At 46.4% G+C, this 17,634-nt stretch overlaps 1 protein-coding gene across 4 annotated transcripts in view; it reads right to left on the minus strand.

Annotated features, from left to right (window-relative positions):
• Positions 1-17,634, minus strand: part of SENP6 (SUMO specific peptidase 6) — a 100,951-nt gene that overhangs the window by 74,030 nt on the left and 9,287 nt on the right. For all 4 annotated transcript variants that reach the window (XM_087944488.1, XM_087944493.1, XM_087944480.1 and 1 more), the window contains exon 2: positions 1,330-1,423. In XM_087944488.1, coding sequence (XP_087800614.1) covers positions 1,330-1,423 — 94 coding nt within the window. The remainder of the gene's footprint in view (positions 1-1,329; positions 1,424-17,634) is intronic.

Here is a 17,634-nt window from a genome sequence, read left to right on the forward strand (position 1 = left end):
CATTGAAACTAAAAGCCTTAAAGGATTTGTTTAGAGTTTAAAAGCAAACCTTTTTTTGTCTCTTTTTTGAAGCCTTTGCTGTTCCGGCCAAGGGAAAGGAAATTAAGCTGCCTCTATCCACGAAGGCTGACCAAAAACTGGGGATGCTAGGGAGGAGTCCCATGGAGGAGGAGCGTCCTCTCAACCTCCCAGCCTATCATCCCAATCATTCAATGGATGCTCTGAACAGCTCATCTGGAGAATTTTACATATTGCTCCGCTCCCTAAATATGCAGAAACACAGACAAGCAGTAAACATTTCATGACTATTGAGTAGCCTGAGCCTTTCAAGGGTTTTGGCAAAGAAAGTCAAGGGCATCTGCAGAGAATGGCAAAAAAACATCAAAATGGCAGCCATGACCATGAGAATAAAAGCCCCCCCCCCTTTTTTTTACATGTATTTCACATATAAAAGAGCAGAGCTTCATCACATGGGAATAGCTTTAATCATGACTTTTCAAATGATTGCACGTGCACAAACAAACACACAATTCATCTGGTTAAGTTTTGGTACCTACAACTACAATTTCCCTGAAGATGCCACTATCTCCCTTTGGTTTCCAGTAACAAAACTGTTAGTCTATTTTATTAAACATTTAAAGTATTAGTAATTGTTATCACACCAGTCTACTTATTAGGAAAAGTGTGTTAATCTGTTCCTCTATTCTAAATCAATACAATTTAAAAAATAAAAATAAAACGCAATTCAGTCCCATATAAATCTAATTACAGAAAATGAACTTATGGTTTTAAGACAATTCAATTGATCACGCCTTTCTTAATTGAATCTCAAACTTTATAACCATGGCAATATTTGTTAATTTATATTGTATGTGTAGGCAAAAAGGGAAAAAACACCTTTCCAGTAAATTTAGATAGCATTCATTTGATGATGTTTCTACCTGGTCTATAGTTTTCAAACATTCATAAATAAAATGTAGAAGGCACAAAATGAACAATTGGAAATATTATTTCTGCAGTATTTCTAAAATGGGAATGTCATTTTTAAAATCTAAATTAAGTACAGTCCTTAATTCATTCATACCTCTATTATAAATTTTAGGAATGTTAAATGTTAATTTATACCTATATTTGGAATAAAAAACAGCATATTTTGAAAAAGATTAGACTGAAAATGTACTGCATAGTATATAAAAATAATCTAATTTCTCTTTATTTAAATTGTGTGTAAGAAAATCAGAACGAGAATATTTTATTATTACTAATGAATTATTATTCAAGGCTTCTGTTACTATATATTTTTCAATAGCCGAGAGTAAATAGCCTTACTCTTTCTCTGTATCTCCTTCACTTTCTTCTGAATGATCATAGCTCCAGCTATTTTTAAAACCTCCATCCCGTTTGGACTGTGATTTATCCAAAGCTGAAAAGAAATAAGTTAGGATCAGTTCTGGTTCCAAGAAACTCATAAATATATATCTATATATAAAATAAAGTAATTTTAATAATGAACAATCCACAGTATAATTTAGGTTCATTCAATCTGGGGGAAAGGAGTAGACAAAACCAAACTAAATTTAAATGCAGTTCAGATGCACTTAATGTATGTATTTCCTAATAGTGGGATGCAGGCTTGTAAGGCAGTCTCTATATAGTTTGTACCATTCCATAAAATAGCATGAGTATAAAATAAAAATAGCATGGATCCAACTAAGGTTAGTATTCTAATCTACACTTTTTATTTTACTAAAAAGCATTATAAGTAAGCTTTGATTGAAAATATCACAATGGAAAGTGGATATGTATACTGTATTTCTCTCTTTTTCTGTTTTTTTTTTTTTTTCCTTTTGCTTGATGTTGTTTACTACTAAAGGAAATGTGTGTATGTGTTATCATCTGGAGGAATTCTGGGGGACCATGAAAAATCCATATGAAGTTCTGAAGACTCAAATTGTGTTCTCATGGTGAAATTGATAAGCTAGGCAATGTTTATACACAAGTTCATTTATTTTTTAATATTGCTGTAGTAGTTTACTTCATATTTTTATTTTAAATACAGTGCTGTCCTATAAAGTTGAAGAGCACAATGATGATTTCAAAGTAGGTTAGCCAGCAAATATAACAACATTCCAAAAATGAGTGCACCATATTCCCACTCAGTAGTCAGAAATTTATTGAAAACAAATACTTGCAGGATTTAGCAAAAATACTGTTCATGTATAGCCTTATCATAAATTCACTAACTGTGGCAAAGGGTTGCTTCTGACTCCGTAAAAATGAATGTTCCTTACTGCATTAGTTGTGAACACTATTTGTACTTTGACTTCAAATGGAATGAGGAAGAAACTTAACAGAAATACGAACAGGAATAGACATCAATCACATCTACTAGAGTGTGGTACTTAAAATTCCCATTATAGTACATTCCCCACTTTCATTGGTGTAAATGAAATCTGAAGTGTAATTAGTTCTTTTCTGAATTCTGTTCCTATTGCAGTCTGAAAAAAATAAATAATTAAAACATCTCATTACCTCTTAGGGAAATGCCCCCCCAGAGGCTCCTCTGAGGCTAGGAAGCTCCCAAAACGGAACTTGGAGGGATGCTGCATGCACATCCCATGCTGTTTTTTTCCTTCCTGAGCCTCAGAGGAGCCTTTGGGGAGCAAAAACGCCCCCCTGAGGCTCCTCTGAGGCTAGGAAGCTCCCAAAAATAGGTGGGGGCAGCAAAAAAGCAAAAAAAAAAAAAAAAAAGCCACACCCACCCAGTCACATGGCCATGCCCACCAAGCCTCGCCCACAGAACCAGTAGTAAAAAAAATTGAATCCCACCACTGCTCTTAGGAAATGGTTAGCAGACAACATACGGCTGAAGAGGTTACAATAAAAAAATACATAAGTCACAATTAAAAAAAAATACACTGCACAGGCAAAGTGGAAGCGCTATCAGGGTGTTCCTTCTTTGTCTGGGAATGCCACAGAAGCCTACATACACAAAGGGAGTGAAAAGCTCCATCCAACTTTTGACAGTGCTTCTGATGTGCCTCATCCCTCTTTCTTCTTTTTCTCCATATTGCTTCAACAATAACCTGCTTCTACGATTTCTAGCATAATTCTTTCACAACCTCTCCTGAGGTGCCATTGCTGCCTTAATTCAAGAGGCATATTCAAGCACCACCCACTAAATGCTAGAAGGGGAGTGGATAAGTCAGTTGGATAGCCAATAGCTGAATACAAGAAGCATTTTTCTTATCTCCCCATTCTGCCATGTGAATTTAAATTTAAATTTAAATTGAATTTAAATGACAAATATAGATAAATAATAGATCCCACTTACCCCCCCTACTCATCCTATTCCCTTCCCTGCCTCCCTTCCCATCTTTTAGCCAATTTTCTTCATATTGTATATATGTTCTCCGTGGAGCTACTGCGAGCATCCAGATAGTGGGAGGTGCTCCAGTCTTCACTCTAACAGGCTGAGCTATAATTGAGGAACGCTCCTCCTCCTCCATGCGTTCCCCCAGTTTTAGCTCAGCCTCGCAGAGACAGGCAGCTTTAACACTTCGCTCCTTGGCCGAATTGGGATTTCTCATTAATATTGTTCAGGTTTGATTTTTTCCTTGTTTCCTCCGGTCCCTGCGCATTTGGATTGTCTGGGATATAGAAGGGGTCGTTTATTTTTGCCCCTCAGGGGGAGATTGGGGGGTTTAGGGCCCTTTCGCCCCCCCATCCCCCTCACTCTGGTGCCTGCCGTTTCCAAGCGCCAGCGCTTCCGGTGAGCTTTTCCGGGTAGAAAGCCATTTCTACCCGGAAAAGCTCACCGAGCGCACACGCCATCTTTTTATGAAAAAGTGCTTCCGGTGAGGTCACCGGAAGCACTTTTTCATCAAAAAAAGATGGCGGCGCCCAGCTGATGCCGGTACCGGGCCGCGGCATAAAAAAGGTTGGGGATCACTGCTCTAGGGAATCTCAGTCTGTACCACCAGCCCCCCCTACCCCCTCTACTTCTACTCACCCTCTTCCTTTGCCAGAACAACCTTCTGTTTCTAGGCGCAGTTCTCCCGCTCAAAGCCTCCAGACCACCCGGCCTGAAGCGACTTTCACACCAACCGCTGCAGGCTTGCATCCAGAAAACCCATCCTCATCCATTATTCCGGACAGCATTAGAGAGTGGATGCAGCTGGCTATCAAACAAGGAATAGCAGAGGGCATGCAACAGTTGTCCAAAACTGGATCCCAAACGATGGCACCCGAGGTTGAGTCGATGTCCGGAAGATCTCTCTCCAGACCGCCATCACATCACGGTCAGGTACCTTCCCAAGTGGAAGCCCCCTTCCTAGAAGGGGAGGTGAGCCAGGAAGAGGAAGAAATGGGGTTTGAACCCTTCAGGGAAGAGGAAGGTTCAGACAGGGGGTCGATCCAGTATTCAGAACCATTCTTCGAGGTAGACCCCATGGAAGGGGAGATGTCCGAGGACGAGGGCATTTCCCCTGACCAGCCAGTATTCGTAGGCTTATTTAAGCCTCACTTGTTTAAGTCCTTGTTATTCAAGGCAAAGAATGTCTCGGGCCTGACTCCCCAGGCTCCTTCTGAACCATCACCGGCGATCCCGGGGGGACCAGAAGACTCAGTTTTCAGACAGCCAGTCATCGAAACCGAGGTCGTTCCAACTCCCCCAATTTTTTCCGATTTGGTCGCTAGACAATGGGCCTCTGCGGGCCCCCCTCCTGCTCCCTTTAGTCAAGACAAGAGGTTGATCAATCTCGATTCGGAGTTTTCTAACATGCTAAACACTCCGGAGGTAGATGATCCAATAGTGAGGTTAGCATCCTCATCCAACCCCACTGACGCTTTAGAAGCGCTGAAGCCGGAGGATAAGCGAGCTGAGATGGCTTTACGGCGAACGCACCAGTCAGATGCTTGGGCCATCCGGTCGGCCACAGCCGCATCATTCTTCACCCGAGCTTCTATCAGGTGGCTCAGACAGTTAAGACAGCATGTCCCCCCTTCAAACACTAGGGCACATCAGGACATTGCGAAACTAACGGCCGCAGCAGAGTTCGCGGCCGATGCCACTTTTCATTCCGTAAAATTTTCCGCTAGGGCCATCTCCTCGCACGTCTCTGCACGTAGGTTACTATGGCTTCGGCACTGGCAGGCCGATGTCAAGAACAAAGCCAAATTAGCCTCAGCTCCTTTGTCAGGGGGAAAATTGTTTGGCCTAACACTTGATCCGTTGCTGATGGAGAGCCGGAATAAGAAGTTCCTTCCATCTCTTTTTCGAAGGCAAGAGTCTAGAGGGTCTCAGTCCTTTCGGAGGGGCTCCTTTCGATCTTCCTTTCCACCGGCCTTCACCCCCAGGTATCAGGGCTCCCCGATGTTCCGGTCAGCCTATCAGGACCGGAGCGACTCGGGGGATAGAAATAGAAGGGGAGGCTCCTACAGGAGACCATTCCGGGGCGCTGGGAATAAAGCTCCCCGCCGTCCCAGGTAGCCCTTCAACTTCTTATCCCATTGGCGGTCGCCTTAAGTACTTTGCCGACCAGTGGGACTTATCCACGTCTGATTCCTGGGTTAGGGATACTGTAAGGTTTGGTCTCCCTCTTCAGTTTCAATCGCCTCCTCCGGAGCACTTTATGGTTTCTCCCCTTTCCAGGAACCCGACTAAGCGGGCTCTCATGGCGGCCGCTATCACTCATCTTTCCAATATCAAGGCCATCCAGCCTGTACCCTTGTCACAGCGGGGAGGGGGTTTTATTCCCTCCTCTTTCAGGTCCCGAAGCATTCCGGGGTTGGAGACCCATTTTAGATCTAAAGAGGCTCAATCGCTATGTTGTTCATCACAAATTCAAGATGCACACACTTCAGTCTATCTTACAGGGTACTAGGAAGGGAGACTGGCTCACTTCCATCGATCTCTCTGAGGCTTATCTCCATGTACCCATTCACCCCTCGTATTCCAAGTATCTGAGATTTTGCTATAACAATCAACATTTCCAGTACGTAGCCCTTCCTTTCGGTCTTGCCTCGGCCCCGAGGACCTTTACCAAGGTGTTGGCGGCCCTGGCAGCGCACCTTAGACACTTCCCTATTCGCATTCACTGCTACCTTGACGATATCCTTATTCTGTCTCCTACCCGACATCAGGCTGAGAGTGACACTAAGATTACCCTCTCAGTGCTTCAGGCTCACGGATTCCTCGTTAACTGGGAAAAGAGCCAGCTTAATCCTTCCACCCGTATAGCGCATCTAGAAGCTGTAATTGATTCGGTTCAAGGGAGATTCACCAGTATACAAAAAGCTACCAAGACAATCAGGCAAAATAAAAGGGCTTCGTTACTAAACCTATCCAAGCTGCTTGGAAAGTTGGTCTCCTGTATATCAATTATTCCCTGGGCACGTTTACATTCCAGATCCCTGCAGTGGTCTCGTGGTGAAGGTCCCCCCAAGGGTTCTCGCCTCGCTTCTCTGGTGGACAAGACCGTCTACCAACCGAGGCCATCTCTTCAAGGAGCCCCACAGGGTCACTCTCACAACAGACGCCAGCCTTTACGGATGGGGAGCTCACATGCAGTCGTTTTCAGCCCAGGGAACTTGGTCAACAACCGAGCGACGCTGCAGCATCAACTGGCTGGAGCTGCATGCAGTATATCTGGCTCTACGTGCCTTCCTCCCTCAGGTACGAGGCCGTCACATTCTGGTTTTAACAGACAACACTACCACCAAGGCCCACATCAACCGTCAAGGGGGCACTCATTCCATTCGTCTCATGAGAGAGGCCGAGCGAATCTGTCGATGGACAGAAAGACATCTCTTATCCATCAGGGCAGAGAACATCTTGGGGGTCTCGAACGTCCAAGCAGACTGGCTAAGCAGGGCCAAGCTGGACCAATCGGAATGGCGCCTGCACCCCTCCTTGTTCAGGGAGGCAGCAGTGAGATTCGGTCAGCCCGTGGTGGACCTGTTCGCATCTCCTCTCAACGCCCAGACACCGAGGTTCTTCTCTCGTTATCCTGCCGACGGTGCAGAGAACCACGATGCCCTGCGTTGCCCCTGGCCCACCGGGCTTCTATACGCCTTCCCACCCCTCCCGCTGATACCCAGGGTGATTCAGAAATTGATCCTCGAACAGGCGGAGGTCCTCCTGATAGCCCCGTTTTGGCCCAGGAGACCGTGGTTTGCGGATCTTCGCAATCTATCAGTGGCCCCACCGTGGAGGATCCCCCTCGACAGGATCTCTCTGTCCCAGGGTCCTCTTCAGCATCCAGACCCGCAGTGGCTTCAGCTAGCCGTCTGGAGGTTGAGCGGGAAAGATTAAAGGATGAGGGTTTGTCGGCCCAGGTCATCAATACCATCTTGGCAGCAAGGCGGCCTTCGACTACTCGCATTTATGACGCAACCTGGAATATCTTTTGTCAGTGGTGCCGTAAGTCGTCCGTGGATCCGCTCTCGCCTTCAATCGCCCAACTCCTAGCCTTCCTACAGGCCGGGCTAGATAGGGGTCTTTTCCCCAACACTCTGAGAAGGCAGGTCGCAGCCCTGTCCACGGTGATCACTAGCAGCTCTTCTGGCTCACTCTCCCACCACCCTCGCATAGAGGGGCTTCCAATCTGCACCCTCCGGTGATCCACAGATATCCTACCTGGGATCTTAATAAAGTTCTTATGGCATTAACTAAACCTCCCTTCGAGCCTCTCAGGGAGGCGCCACTTCAGTTCCTCACACTCAAAGTGGTGTTCCTGGTGGCGATAACATCAGCAAGAAGGATATCTGAAATAGCAGCTCTATCTGTGAGAAAGGACTTATGCGTCTTCCACGCTGATCGGGTGGTCCTGAGACCAGACCCCGCCTTTATACCTAAAATCAACTCGGCCTTTCACAGATCCCAGGAATTGATCCTACCTAATTTTTGCCCCAAGCCTTCTCGAGAAAGGGAAAGGCAGTGGCACACTCTTGATGTGCGAAGGGCTCTTCGTATTTACATCTACCGTACTCAATCAATCAGAAAATCAGAATCCTTATTCCTGTCTTTTCAGCCAAAGACGCTGGGTTGCAAGGTTTCCCCGTCTACTGTTGGCCGTTGGATTAGGGCTACTATATCCAAGGCCTATATAGCACAGGCTCTTCCTGTCCCTAGTGGCATTACCGCTCACTCTACAAGGAGTGCGGCCACCTCGGCTGCCTGGGCTACTCAGGCGTCAATTCAGGACATATGTCGAGCAGCTACCTGGGCGTCTCCATCTCCATTCATACGCCACTATAAAATTGATGTTTACGCCTCAGCTGAGGCTTCCTTTGGCAGGCGAGTCCTTCAACAGGTGGCAAACGATCCAGAGGTGATTCCGGACCAGACGGAGTTCCTCCCGTAGGACAAGCCAGGCTTTGGTATGTCCCACTATCTGGATGCTCGCAGCAGCTCCACGGAGAATGGGCGTTGGTACCTACCTGATACGCCCGTTCTCGTCGAGCTGCGTAGAGCATCCAGCCCCACCCTAATTGGTCCGTCTGGGGGGGGGGGAATCCTGTTTCGGCCAATGATGTATATAGTTCAGAGTTGAGTCTTGTAATATAGTTGACATGAGAGGATAGCTGTTGTCTTCTCGTCTTCGTAAAACTGGGGGAACGCATGGAGGAGTCACGTGGAGGAGGAGGAGCGTTCCTCAATTATAGCTCAGCCTGTTAGAGTGAAGACTGGAGCACCTCCCACTATCTGGATGCTCTACGCAGCTCGACGAGAACGGGCGTATCAGGTAGGTACCAACACCCATTTTGTATATTTTTATCCTTTTAATATTGTAAATTTCCCAGAGTTATCCAATGCTAAGATGGGTAGCCAATAAATTTAATAAATTAATACTATTGCACAAAATGCTTGAAAAATAGACAGCTTATTATATGCCATTTTAGCACCCAATAGAAAAATGATGTCCTCAGGAATATAGTACACCAATTATTGTATCCTTTTACAAATATACATTAAATGGGCGTTGGTTCTTACCTGATACGCCTCTTCTCGTGGAACTGCGTAGAGCATCCAGAGAGTGGGAGGTGCTTCAGTCCTTCCTTCTCACAGGCTGAGTTATAATTGAAGAACGCTCCTCCTTCCTCCACGTGGCTCCTCCATGCGTTCTCCCAGTTTCACGAAGACGAGAGGACAACCACAATCCTCTAACTGAACTAGTAAACAACTCAAGTATATACAATAACGATCATTGGCCGAAAAACAGAATTCCCTACCAGACGGACCAAGAAGGGTGGGGCTGGATGCTCTCGCAGTTCCACGAGAAGAGGCGTATCAGGTAAGAACCAACGCCCATTCTCCGTAGAACTGCTGCGAGCATCCAGAGAGTGGGACATACCAAAGCATGTTTGTCCTACGGGCGGACTCCGTCTGGATCGGAATCTCCTTAGGATCCCCAACCACTTGCTGTAGGACTCGCCTGCCAAAGGACGCTTCAGCCGGGCGAAAGTGTCAATCTTATAGTGGCGTATGAAAGGTGACGGAGAGGCCCAAGTGGCCGCCCGGCAAATGTCAAGAAGCGAGGCTTGAGTAGCCCAAGCTATTGATGTAGCTGCGCTCCTGGTGGAATGAGCCGTTATCCCACTGGGGATTGGAAGAGCTTGAACTGAATAGGCCTTGGAAATGGTCGCCTAATCCACCGGCCTACCGTGGATGGTGGTACCTTTGACCCAGCGTTTTAGGCTGAAATGACAAAAACAGGGACTCCGATCTCCTGATGAATTGCGTGCGACATATGTAAATACGCAATGCCCTTCGAACATCGAGGGTGTGCCATTGCCTCTCCCTATCATGCAGAGGCTTTGGACAAAAATTAGGTAGGACCAACTCCTGCGCCCTGTGAAAAGCAGAATTGATTTTTGGTAAAAGGAGGGGTCTGGTCTCAAGACAACTCGATCAGAATGAAAAATGCACAAGTCCTTCCTCACGGATAGAGCTGCAATTTCAGATATCCTTCTAGCTGAGGTGATCGCTACAAGAAAGACCACCTTAAAGGTGAGAAACTGGAGTGGTACCTCCCTGAGAGGTTCAAAGGGAGGCCTAGTCAAGGCCAGGAGAACTTTGTTAAGGTCCCATGTTGGATATCTATGCACTACTGGCGAGCGCAAATTAGAAGCCCCTTTTAAAAAGGCCTTAATGCGAGGGTGGTGGGAAAGAGAGCTGAAGGAGCCGCCAGCCACCACCGTTGAGAGGGCCGCGACCTGTCTTCTCAACGTGTTGGGAGAGAGACCTTCATTTAGGCCATCCTGTAAAAAGGCTAGAATTTGTGCTATAGAAGGAGAGCGAGGATTGACAGAGGATTTTCGGCACCACTTACAGAAGCTGTTCCAAGTTGAATCATAAATTCGAGTAGTGGAAGGCCTCCTGGCAGCCAGAATGGTATCTATGACCTGGGTAGACAAGCCTTCTTCAATCATCGTTTCCCGCTCAACCTCCAGACGGCTAGCTGCAGCCACTGTGGTTCTGGATGAAGCAGAGGTCCCTGTGACAGGAGATCTGGTCCAGCGGGATCCTCCACGGCGGAACCACCGATAGACCGTGAAGATCCGCAAACCACGGCCTCCTGGGCCAATATGGGGCCACTAGTAGGATCTCCGCCCTCTCGAACAGCAACTTCCGAATTACCCTGGGGATCAGCGGAAGCGGAGGGAAGGCGTACAGGAGGCCGGGAGGCCACGGGCAACGCAGGGCGTCGTGGTTCTCTGCCCCGTGGGAAGGGAACCGAGAGAAGAACCTTGGTGTCTGCATGTTGAGCGGCGAGGCAAAGAGGTCTACCAGAGGAGACCCGAACCTGTCTGCTGCTTCCCTGAACAACCGCGGATGCAGGCGCCACTCTGCTAGGTCCAACGTGGCCCTGCTCAGCCAGTCTGCCTGGACGTTGGAGACCCCGGAAATGTGCTCTGCCCTGATGGAGGAAAGATGCGTCTCTGCCCACCGACAGAGTCGTTCGGCTTCTCTCATGAGGATGATGGAGTGGGTGCCTCCCTGACGGTTGATATGGGCTTTGGTGGTGGTGTTGTCCGTAAGGACCAGAATGTGGTGCCTTCTCACCTGAGGAGCGAAAGCTCGCAGGGCTAGGTATACCGCATGAAGCTCCAACCAGTTGATGTTGTGTCGTCGTTCCGAAGGAGACCAAACTCCCTGGGCTGACAGAGACTGCAGATGGGCCCCCCCATCCGGAAAGGCTTGCGTCTGTCGTAAGAGTGACCCTTTGGGGCTCCTTGAATAGATGACCTCTGTTGGTAGAAGGTCGAGTCCACCAAAGAAGGGATGAGAGAACCCTTGGAGGTATCCTTACCACTCGACTTGATGTGCTCCTTCCCGAGCGCTGGTACGGCAGAAGGAACCACTGCAAGGATCTGGAATGCAAACGAGCCCATGGGATAATAGAAATGCAGGAAACAAGTTTCCCCAGAAGCTTGGATAAACTGAGCAAGGACGCTTTACCAGTTCGCCTGATAGTCCGGATAGCAGTATGAATACTATGAAGCCTCTCCTGGGAGAGGAAGACCTTACCCTTAACAGAGTCAATTACAGCTCCTAGGTGAGCTATGCGGGTGGAAGGGCTAAGTTGGCTCTTCTCCCAATTCACTAAAAACCCGTGATCTTGTAGCACTGAAAGGGTAACACTAGTATCCCTCTCGGCCTGCTGTCGGGAAGGGGATACGATAAGGATATCGTCGAGGTAACAATGGATGCGGATGGGAACTTGTCTAAGATGGGCCGCCAGAGCTGCCAGCACCTTCGTGAAAGACCTCGGGGCTGAAACAAGGCCGAAAGGAGGGCCACATACTGGAAATGTTGGTTATTATAACAGAATCTCAAATACTTTGAGTATGAGGGATGAATGGGAATATGGAGGTATGCTTCCGACAGGTCAACTGACGTGAGCCAGTCCCCTTCCCTGATACCCTGTAAAATAGACTGTAGAGTCTGCATCTTGAACTTCTGGCGCCTGACAAAGCGATTAAGTCGCTTGAGATCTAAAATAGGTCTCCAACCCCTGAATGTTTAGGCACCAAGAACAAGAGAGAATAAAAACCTCTTCCTCGTTGAGAGGATGGGACAGGTTGGATGGCCCTAATGTCAGCCAGATGTTTAATGGCGGAATCCATAAGAGCCCGCTTTGTAGGATCCCTAGAGACAGGTGAAATCCTGAAATGTTCAGGGGGAGAGGAATTGTAGAACGAGTCCAAAACGCACGGAACTCCTCACCCAGGCATCCGAAGTGGACCTCTCCCAGAGGTCTGCAAAATGCCTGAGACGACCGCCTATGGGGAGAAGGTCTGAGGCCCTATCTGGGCCGGCGGGAGGCCCTGTGACCGGAGCCTCTAAAGGGTCTCCTAAAGCTGCCTCCTCTTCGGCTCCTGTCTCCTGTATCACCTCGGTCGTGGTAGGATGACCGAAACGACGGGGAACCCTGGAATCTAGGGGAGAATGACGACTGGTATGGGGGCGCAAGGAGCCCCTCCGAAAGGGCTGGGACCCTCTAGACTCCTGCCTGCGAAAAAGCGAAGGAAGAAACTTCTTCTTATTTCGAGTTTCCAAAAGCAAGGGTTCAAGGGCAGGCCCGAACAGCTTCCCTTCTGCCAAGGGGGCTGAAGCCAACTTGGATTTATTTTTAACATCGGCCTGCCAATGCCGAAGCCAAAGTAATCTCCTAGCTGTAACATGGGAGGAGATGGCCCGTGAAGCGAACTTAACCGAATGAAAGGTGGCATCAGCCGCGAACTCCGCCGCTGCTGTGATTTTTGCAATATCCTGATGGGCCCTGGTATTAGTCGGGGGGGTATGCTGCTTGAGCTGCCTGAGCCACTTGATGGAGGAACGGGTAAAAAAGGAGGTGGCCGTGGCCGACCTGATGGCCCAGGCATCGGACTGGTGAGCTCGCCGAAGAGCCATCTCCGCCCGCTTGTCCTCTGGCTTCAGCGCCTCCAACGCATCCGTAGGGTTGGAAGAGGAGGTCAGCCTCACAATTGGATCGTCTACCTCCGGGGTGTCTAACATAGAAGAGAATGCTGGGTCCAGATTAAACATCCTCTTATCCTGACTAGAGGGGGCGGGTGTAGGACCCACCGAGGCCAACTGCCTCGCAACCAAGTCTGAGAAGATTGGGGGCCGGAATAACTTCTGCTTCCACAATCGGTTGCCTGAACATGAGGTCATCTGGATCCTCCGAAGTCGATGGCGGTGGATCAGAAGGAGATTGAGAGGCCAGGCCTGAGCTATTCTTAGCCTTAAATAATAAGGACTTAAATAACTGGGGTTTAAAGAGGCCCACAACCGTCGGTTGTTCGGGAGAAATGCCCTCGTCCTCTGACATTTCCCCCTCCATAGGGTCCCCGAGAAGGAAATCAGAATACTGCGAGGACCCCTCTCAGAGCCTTCCTCCTCCCCGAAGGGCTCAAAGCCCATTTCCTCCTGTTCCTGCGAGACCTCCTGAGGCTCCTCCCCTCCTGGGGATGGGGCATCCGTATGAGAAGGTACCTGACCCTGCTGGGGCGCCTGCCCGGAGAGAGATCGACCAGATAAAGATTCAACGTCGGAAGTCCTCCCTCGAGAACCAGGTCTGGATAGCTGCTGCATTCCATCAGCTATACCCTGACGGATAGCAAATTGCATCCATTCCCTGATACTATCAGGGATGATGGTTGACGCGGCTCCTCAGGGCGAAGACCTGCAGCGGTTGGCGTGAAGGTCGCCTCTGGAGTACGGGATGGCTGGCGGCTCCGGGTGGATGTACTGCACCTGGAGGGGGAAGAACGACTCGGCAGGGGAGGGGGATGGGCAGAGGTAGAAGGTGGGGTAGTTATAGTGTGCAGTTCTTTAGATCGTTTACTGAACTCCTTTTCCAGAGCTTTGTGACGCCTTAAGGCGTCCTTTTGGGAAGCACTGGAGGAGTCCTTGTCCCTCTTACGAAGATAGTGCGTCTTCGATTTGGCCTTCAGGGAAGAGCCAGTTGGATTGTTCTCTGCCATGGTATCAAGGAAAAAAACCTTACAACAAATATGGCGGTTGGCACGCCTAGGAGTTCGGCTTACAAACGCAAACCGGTTTTCCCAAATCAGATCACGTCCCCCTTTGAATAAAAAATTTTTATTATTTTTTTTTATTTTTTATTTTTTATTTTTTATTTATTATTTATTTATTTATTTATTTATTTATTTATTTATTTATTTATTTATTTATTTATTTATTTGTTTGTTTGTTTGTTTGTTTGTTTGTTTGAATTTGTTTTTTAAAACACCAAGTACTAAAAAACACAAGGAGAAAACTATCCAAAAATATCTACACAAAAGCTTGCTGGAATATATTATAAAATAACTAATAATAATATCTTTCTCTTTTTTTTTTTTTTTTAAGGGCGGGGCCCAAGGACAGGGCCAAATAGGCACAAGGAGAAAATAATAATAAAATTTATTAAATACAAATCCAAATGAGCCGAATGAACGCAGAGGCCAAAAAATAAGGGAAGCAAAAAAAGTATAATAGGTAGGCCTCTTTAGGCATCCTCCCAACACAATGGGAAGTACGTGCCCGCGCCTCTGAACAAGCTGATTGATACAGACAGAAAAAGCCAACAAGAAAAAAAAACCTCTAAAGGAAAGACAGCAGGGCCGGAACCACAGTGTCCTCCAATAAAAAAAGGGGGCTCCACGCGGCCTGACGGTCCCGCTTAGGGCCTCAATCCACACAGCTTAAATCCAAAAAACAAAAATTACACACAGCCAGGAAAAAATATTATTTAAAATAAAACAAAATGGCGCCGGCCACGAGGCGGTTCCAAAATGGCCGCCCGGCACGACGCGAGGCAATCAGAGGCGCACCAGCCCTATTCGCTTACCAGGCAATCAGGAACAACGAAAAGCCAGGGCTGGGAGAGGAAGCGTTGCTTCCTCTAAAGCGTTCTAGGGGGGGGAATGATAATAGTGCAATAAATCAAGGCACGGAGACAAGCGGCTGGATAAAGGCACGCTCGGAAATGCAGAGAAAGAGAAGAGGGGTGGGGGGGGCGAAGTAAAGCTCCGAGCCCTTAAACCCCTTCCTACAGGCAAAAAAACGCCTCACCAATTAAATTTAAGAGCACACTATCAACGCAGGGACAAGGAGGAAAGGAATAAAGGCAAACCTGAACACTTAGAAGCAAAAAACTCTGAAAAACGGCCAAGGAACAAGAGATCGCTGCCTGCTTTCTCGAAGGCTGAGTGAAAACTGGGAGAACGCATGGAGGAGCCACGTGGAGGAAGGAGGAGCGTTCTTCAATTATAACTCAGCCTGTGAGAAGGAAGGACTGAAGCACCTCCCACTCTCTGGATGCTCGCAGCAGTTCTACGGAGAACAAAGTATACTTTGAATGGTGCAAGGCAGCATCTATTTCACTGTCATCCATTATATTCTGTACACAAACAATATGCCAAAATCATATTCACTGCACATAGCATTGTATTAAATCGGGTATCAAACAAGATTTCGTTGAGTTCCAAATCAGGGTTGTGTTTGACCTCAGAAGGCCGAGGTGGGCGTGACCAGCTCGATGTCACTTGTGCTGGGGGCACCTGTGGTGGCCCGAGTGCTCTACCAGAGAAAACGGGCTCCGGAGCTCCATTCCTGGCTGTGACGGCTTCCTGCAACCCTCTGCCAGTGAAAACGGAGCTCATGAGGTCGATGTGCAGCCTTGTGAGTTCCATTTTTGGCTATGATGGACTCTTGTAAAAATGGATCTGGCGAGGGCCACGCGCAACCCTTGAGAGCTTTGTTTTTGCTGGCAGAGGCACTGTGGGCCGGTCCTTCACTGTTTCCAGGTCGGCCCCACAGGCCAGATCTAAGCACCCCATGGGCCAGATCTGGCTCTCGGGCCTTGAGTTTCACACCCCTGTACTAAATGAAGTAAAATACAAAAAAAAAAAGGTTTAGAGAAATACTAGCAAAAAAAACAAACATCAAATACAACTGGAAGTATGTGCTTAGATATTTGTTACTAATATTGACTGAAAATATGGGTAACAAAAATTAGTATTTCTCCATTTTATTTACTTATCATTCACATATATATCCTGTTTCAATCATATGTAATGCTTAGCATCTCATAACAATCAGTAATGACAATAAAAAGTTAAAATATAAAAGCTAATAGAAAAAAATATACAAATATACTTTTCAAATAGCATCTGGCATCAACCCACGTATACCCCCTGGAAAAACTCCTTTTTTAGAAGCTTTTGGAAGGCAAGTTGAGTTGGGGGTCAAAACACTGTATCTGTGGAATGCCTTCAATAACTGTGAACCCCAATGTTCCGGATTGCTGCAGAAAAAAACATCCCACACTAACCAAATGCTCCACTACCAAAATAACAACCCAACTTCCCACAAAAGGAGCTGTATAAGAATGTTATTCAGACAAGTTCAAACTCAGTGCAGCAACCTGGAACAACAGAAAAAGGAAACAGATCACCCACACAACTTCTCCCAACAGAATGGATACCCATGCAACTTTTAAAAATGTCTGATCACTCAACTCACCACAGCATAACAATAGAAGGTAAGAAAGGGATAACAATGCTATATATCTAAATCTCATAAACAACCAAGCACCATCATTGCACCATACAAACTAGTTTAAACCCTCAAAACATCTTGAGTAAACCCACAAGTGAAGAAGAAAAATGAAGAAAAACTAGGAGTTTCAACAACATACAGTATAAGGATAGCAATAACCATAACATAGAACAGAGAGGCAGAAAACTATCATAGCAGAGCACATTGATGAATATGAATTAGCAATCAGTAAACATGATCCTTAATTTCACAACACATGAACAGACTCAACCAAATTTCAACGAGGAAACTGTGCATCTGTAGATCAAGCTAAATCCAAAACCACTAAGGGATTCCTTGAAAGCTCGGCATTCAGACAAATCAGACATCAATAGATACATAGAAATAAACCATATTTAGACACTATCAAAAGGAACAATAAAAAGGAAATTAAGAAAGAAACAAAAAGACCAGAATACATCCCCTCTAATAACCAATACCCAAATAAGCAGGTAATACACTCCAGGCAAACCATCAAGCAGAAAAGAATATCTCAATCAAGACTACCAAGGAAAAGCCCACTATTGAATGTAAACAAGGAACAAGCCCCACACTCATTAGTATATTACCTAGTTGGGTAATAAAATTTCTGCAAACAAACAAGCAAGCTCAGAAAACACCAGAGACTGCATAGTTCAACCCTGAACTACATATATTTTCTTCTATTGGCTTTTAAATAGTGCACAGGGATTCTAAGAACTAATCCATCACACTGCCACAACAGTTTTAAGTAGTTGTTGAAAAATATTAAAATAAAGGCTGTCTACATAAAATATGCACATATGCAATTATATACTCCTTTAAAATGAAAGAATTAATGCAAGACTAAGAACTTTTTTTAGCCCCACCTTATTGTTTTGATAACATTCTTATTTTAAAATTCGTTTTTCTTTTACAAGTTGTCTTTGCTTTTAGTACTTTTGTTTGTGTTCTTATGAATAAATATTAGAATAAAACCAATTCCTATTTAGTTTACAGTACTCAATTTCACAATCTTATTGTCCTATGCACGTTGGATGAGG

This window comes from Notechis scutatus, chromosome 1, assembly GCF_049901735.1.
Source record: "Notechis scutatus isolate UNSWTSFEM ecotype Mainland chromosome 1, rNotScu1.2, whole genome shotgun sequence".
In the NCBI taxonomy this organism is placed as follows: Eukaryota; Metazoa; Chordata; class Lepidosauria; order Squamata; family Elapidae; genus Notechis; species Notechis scutatus.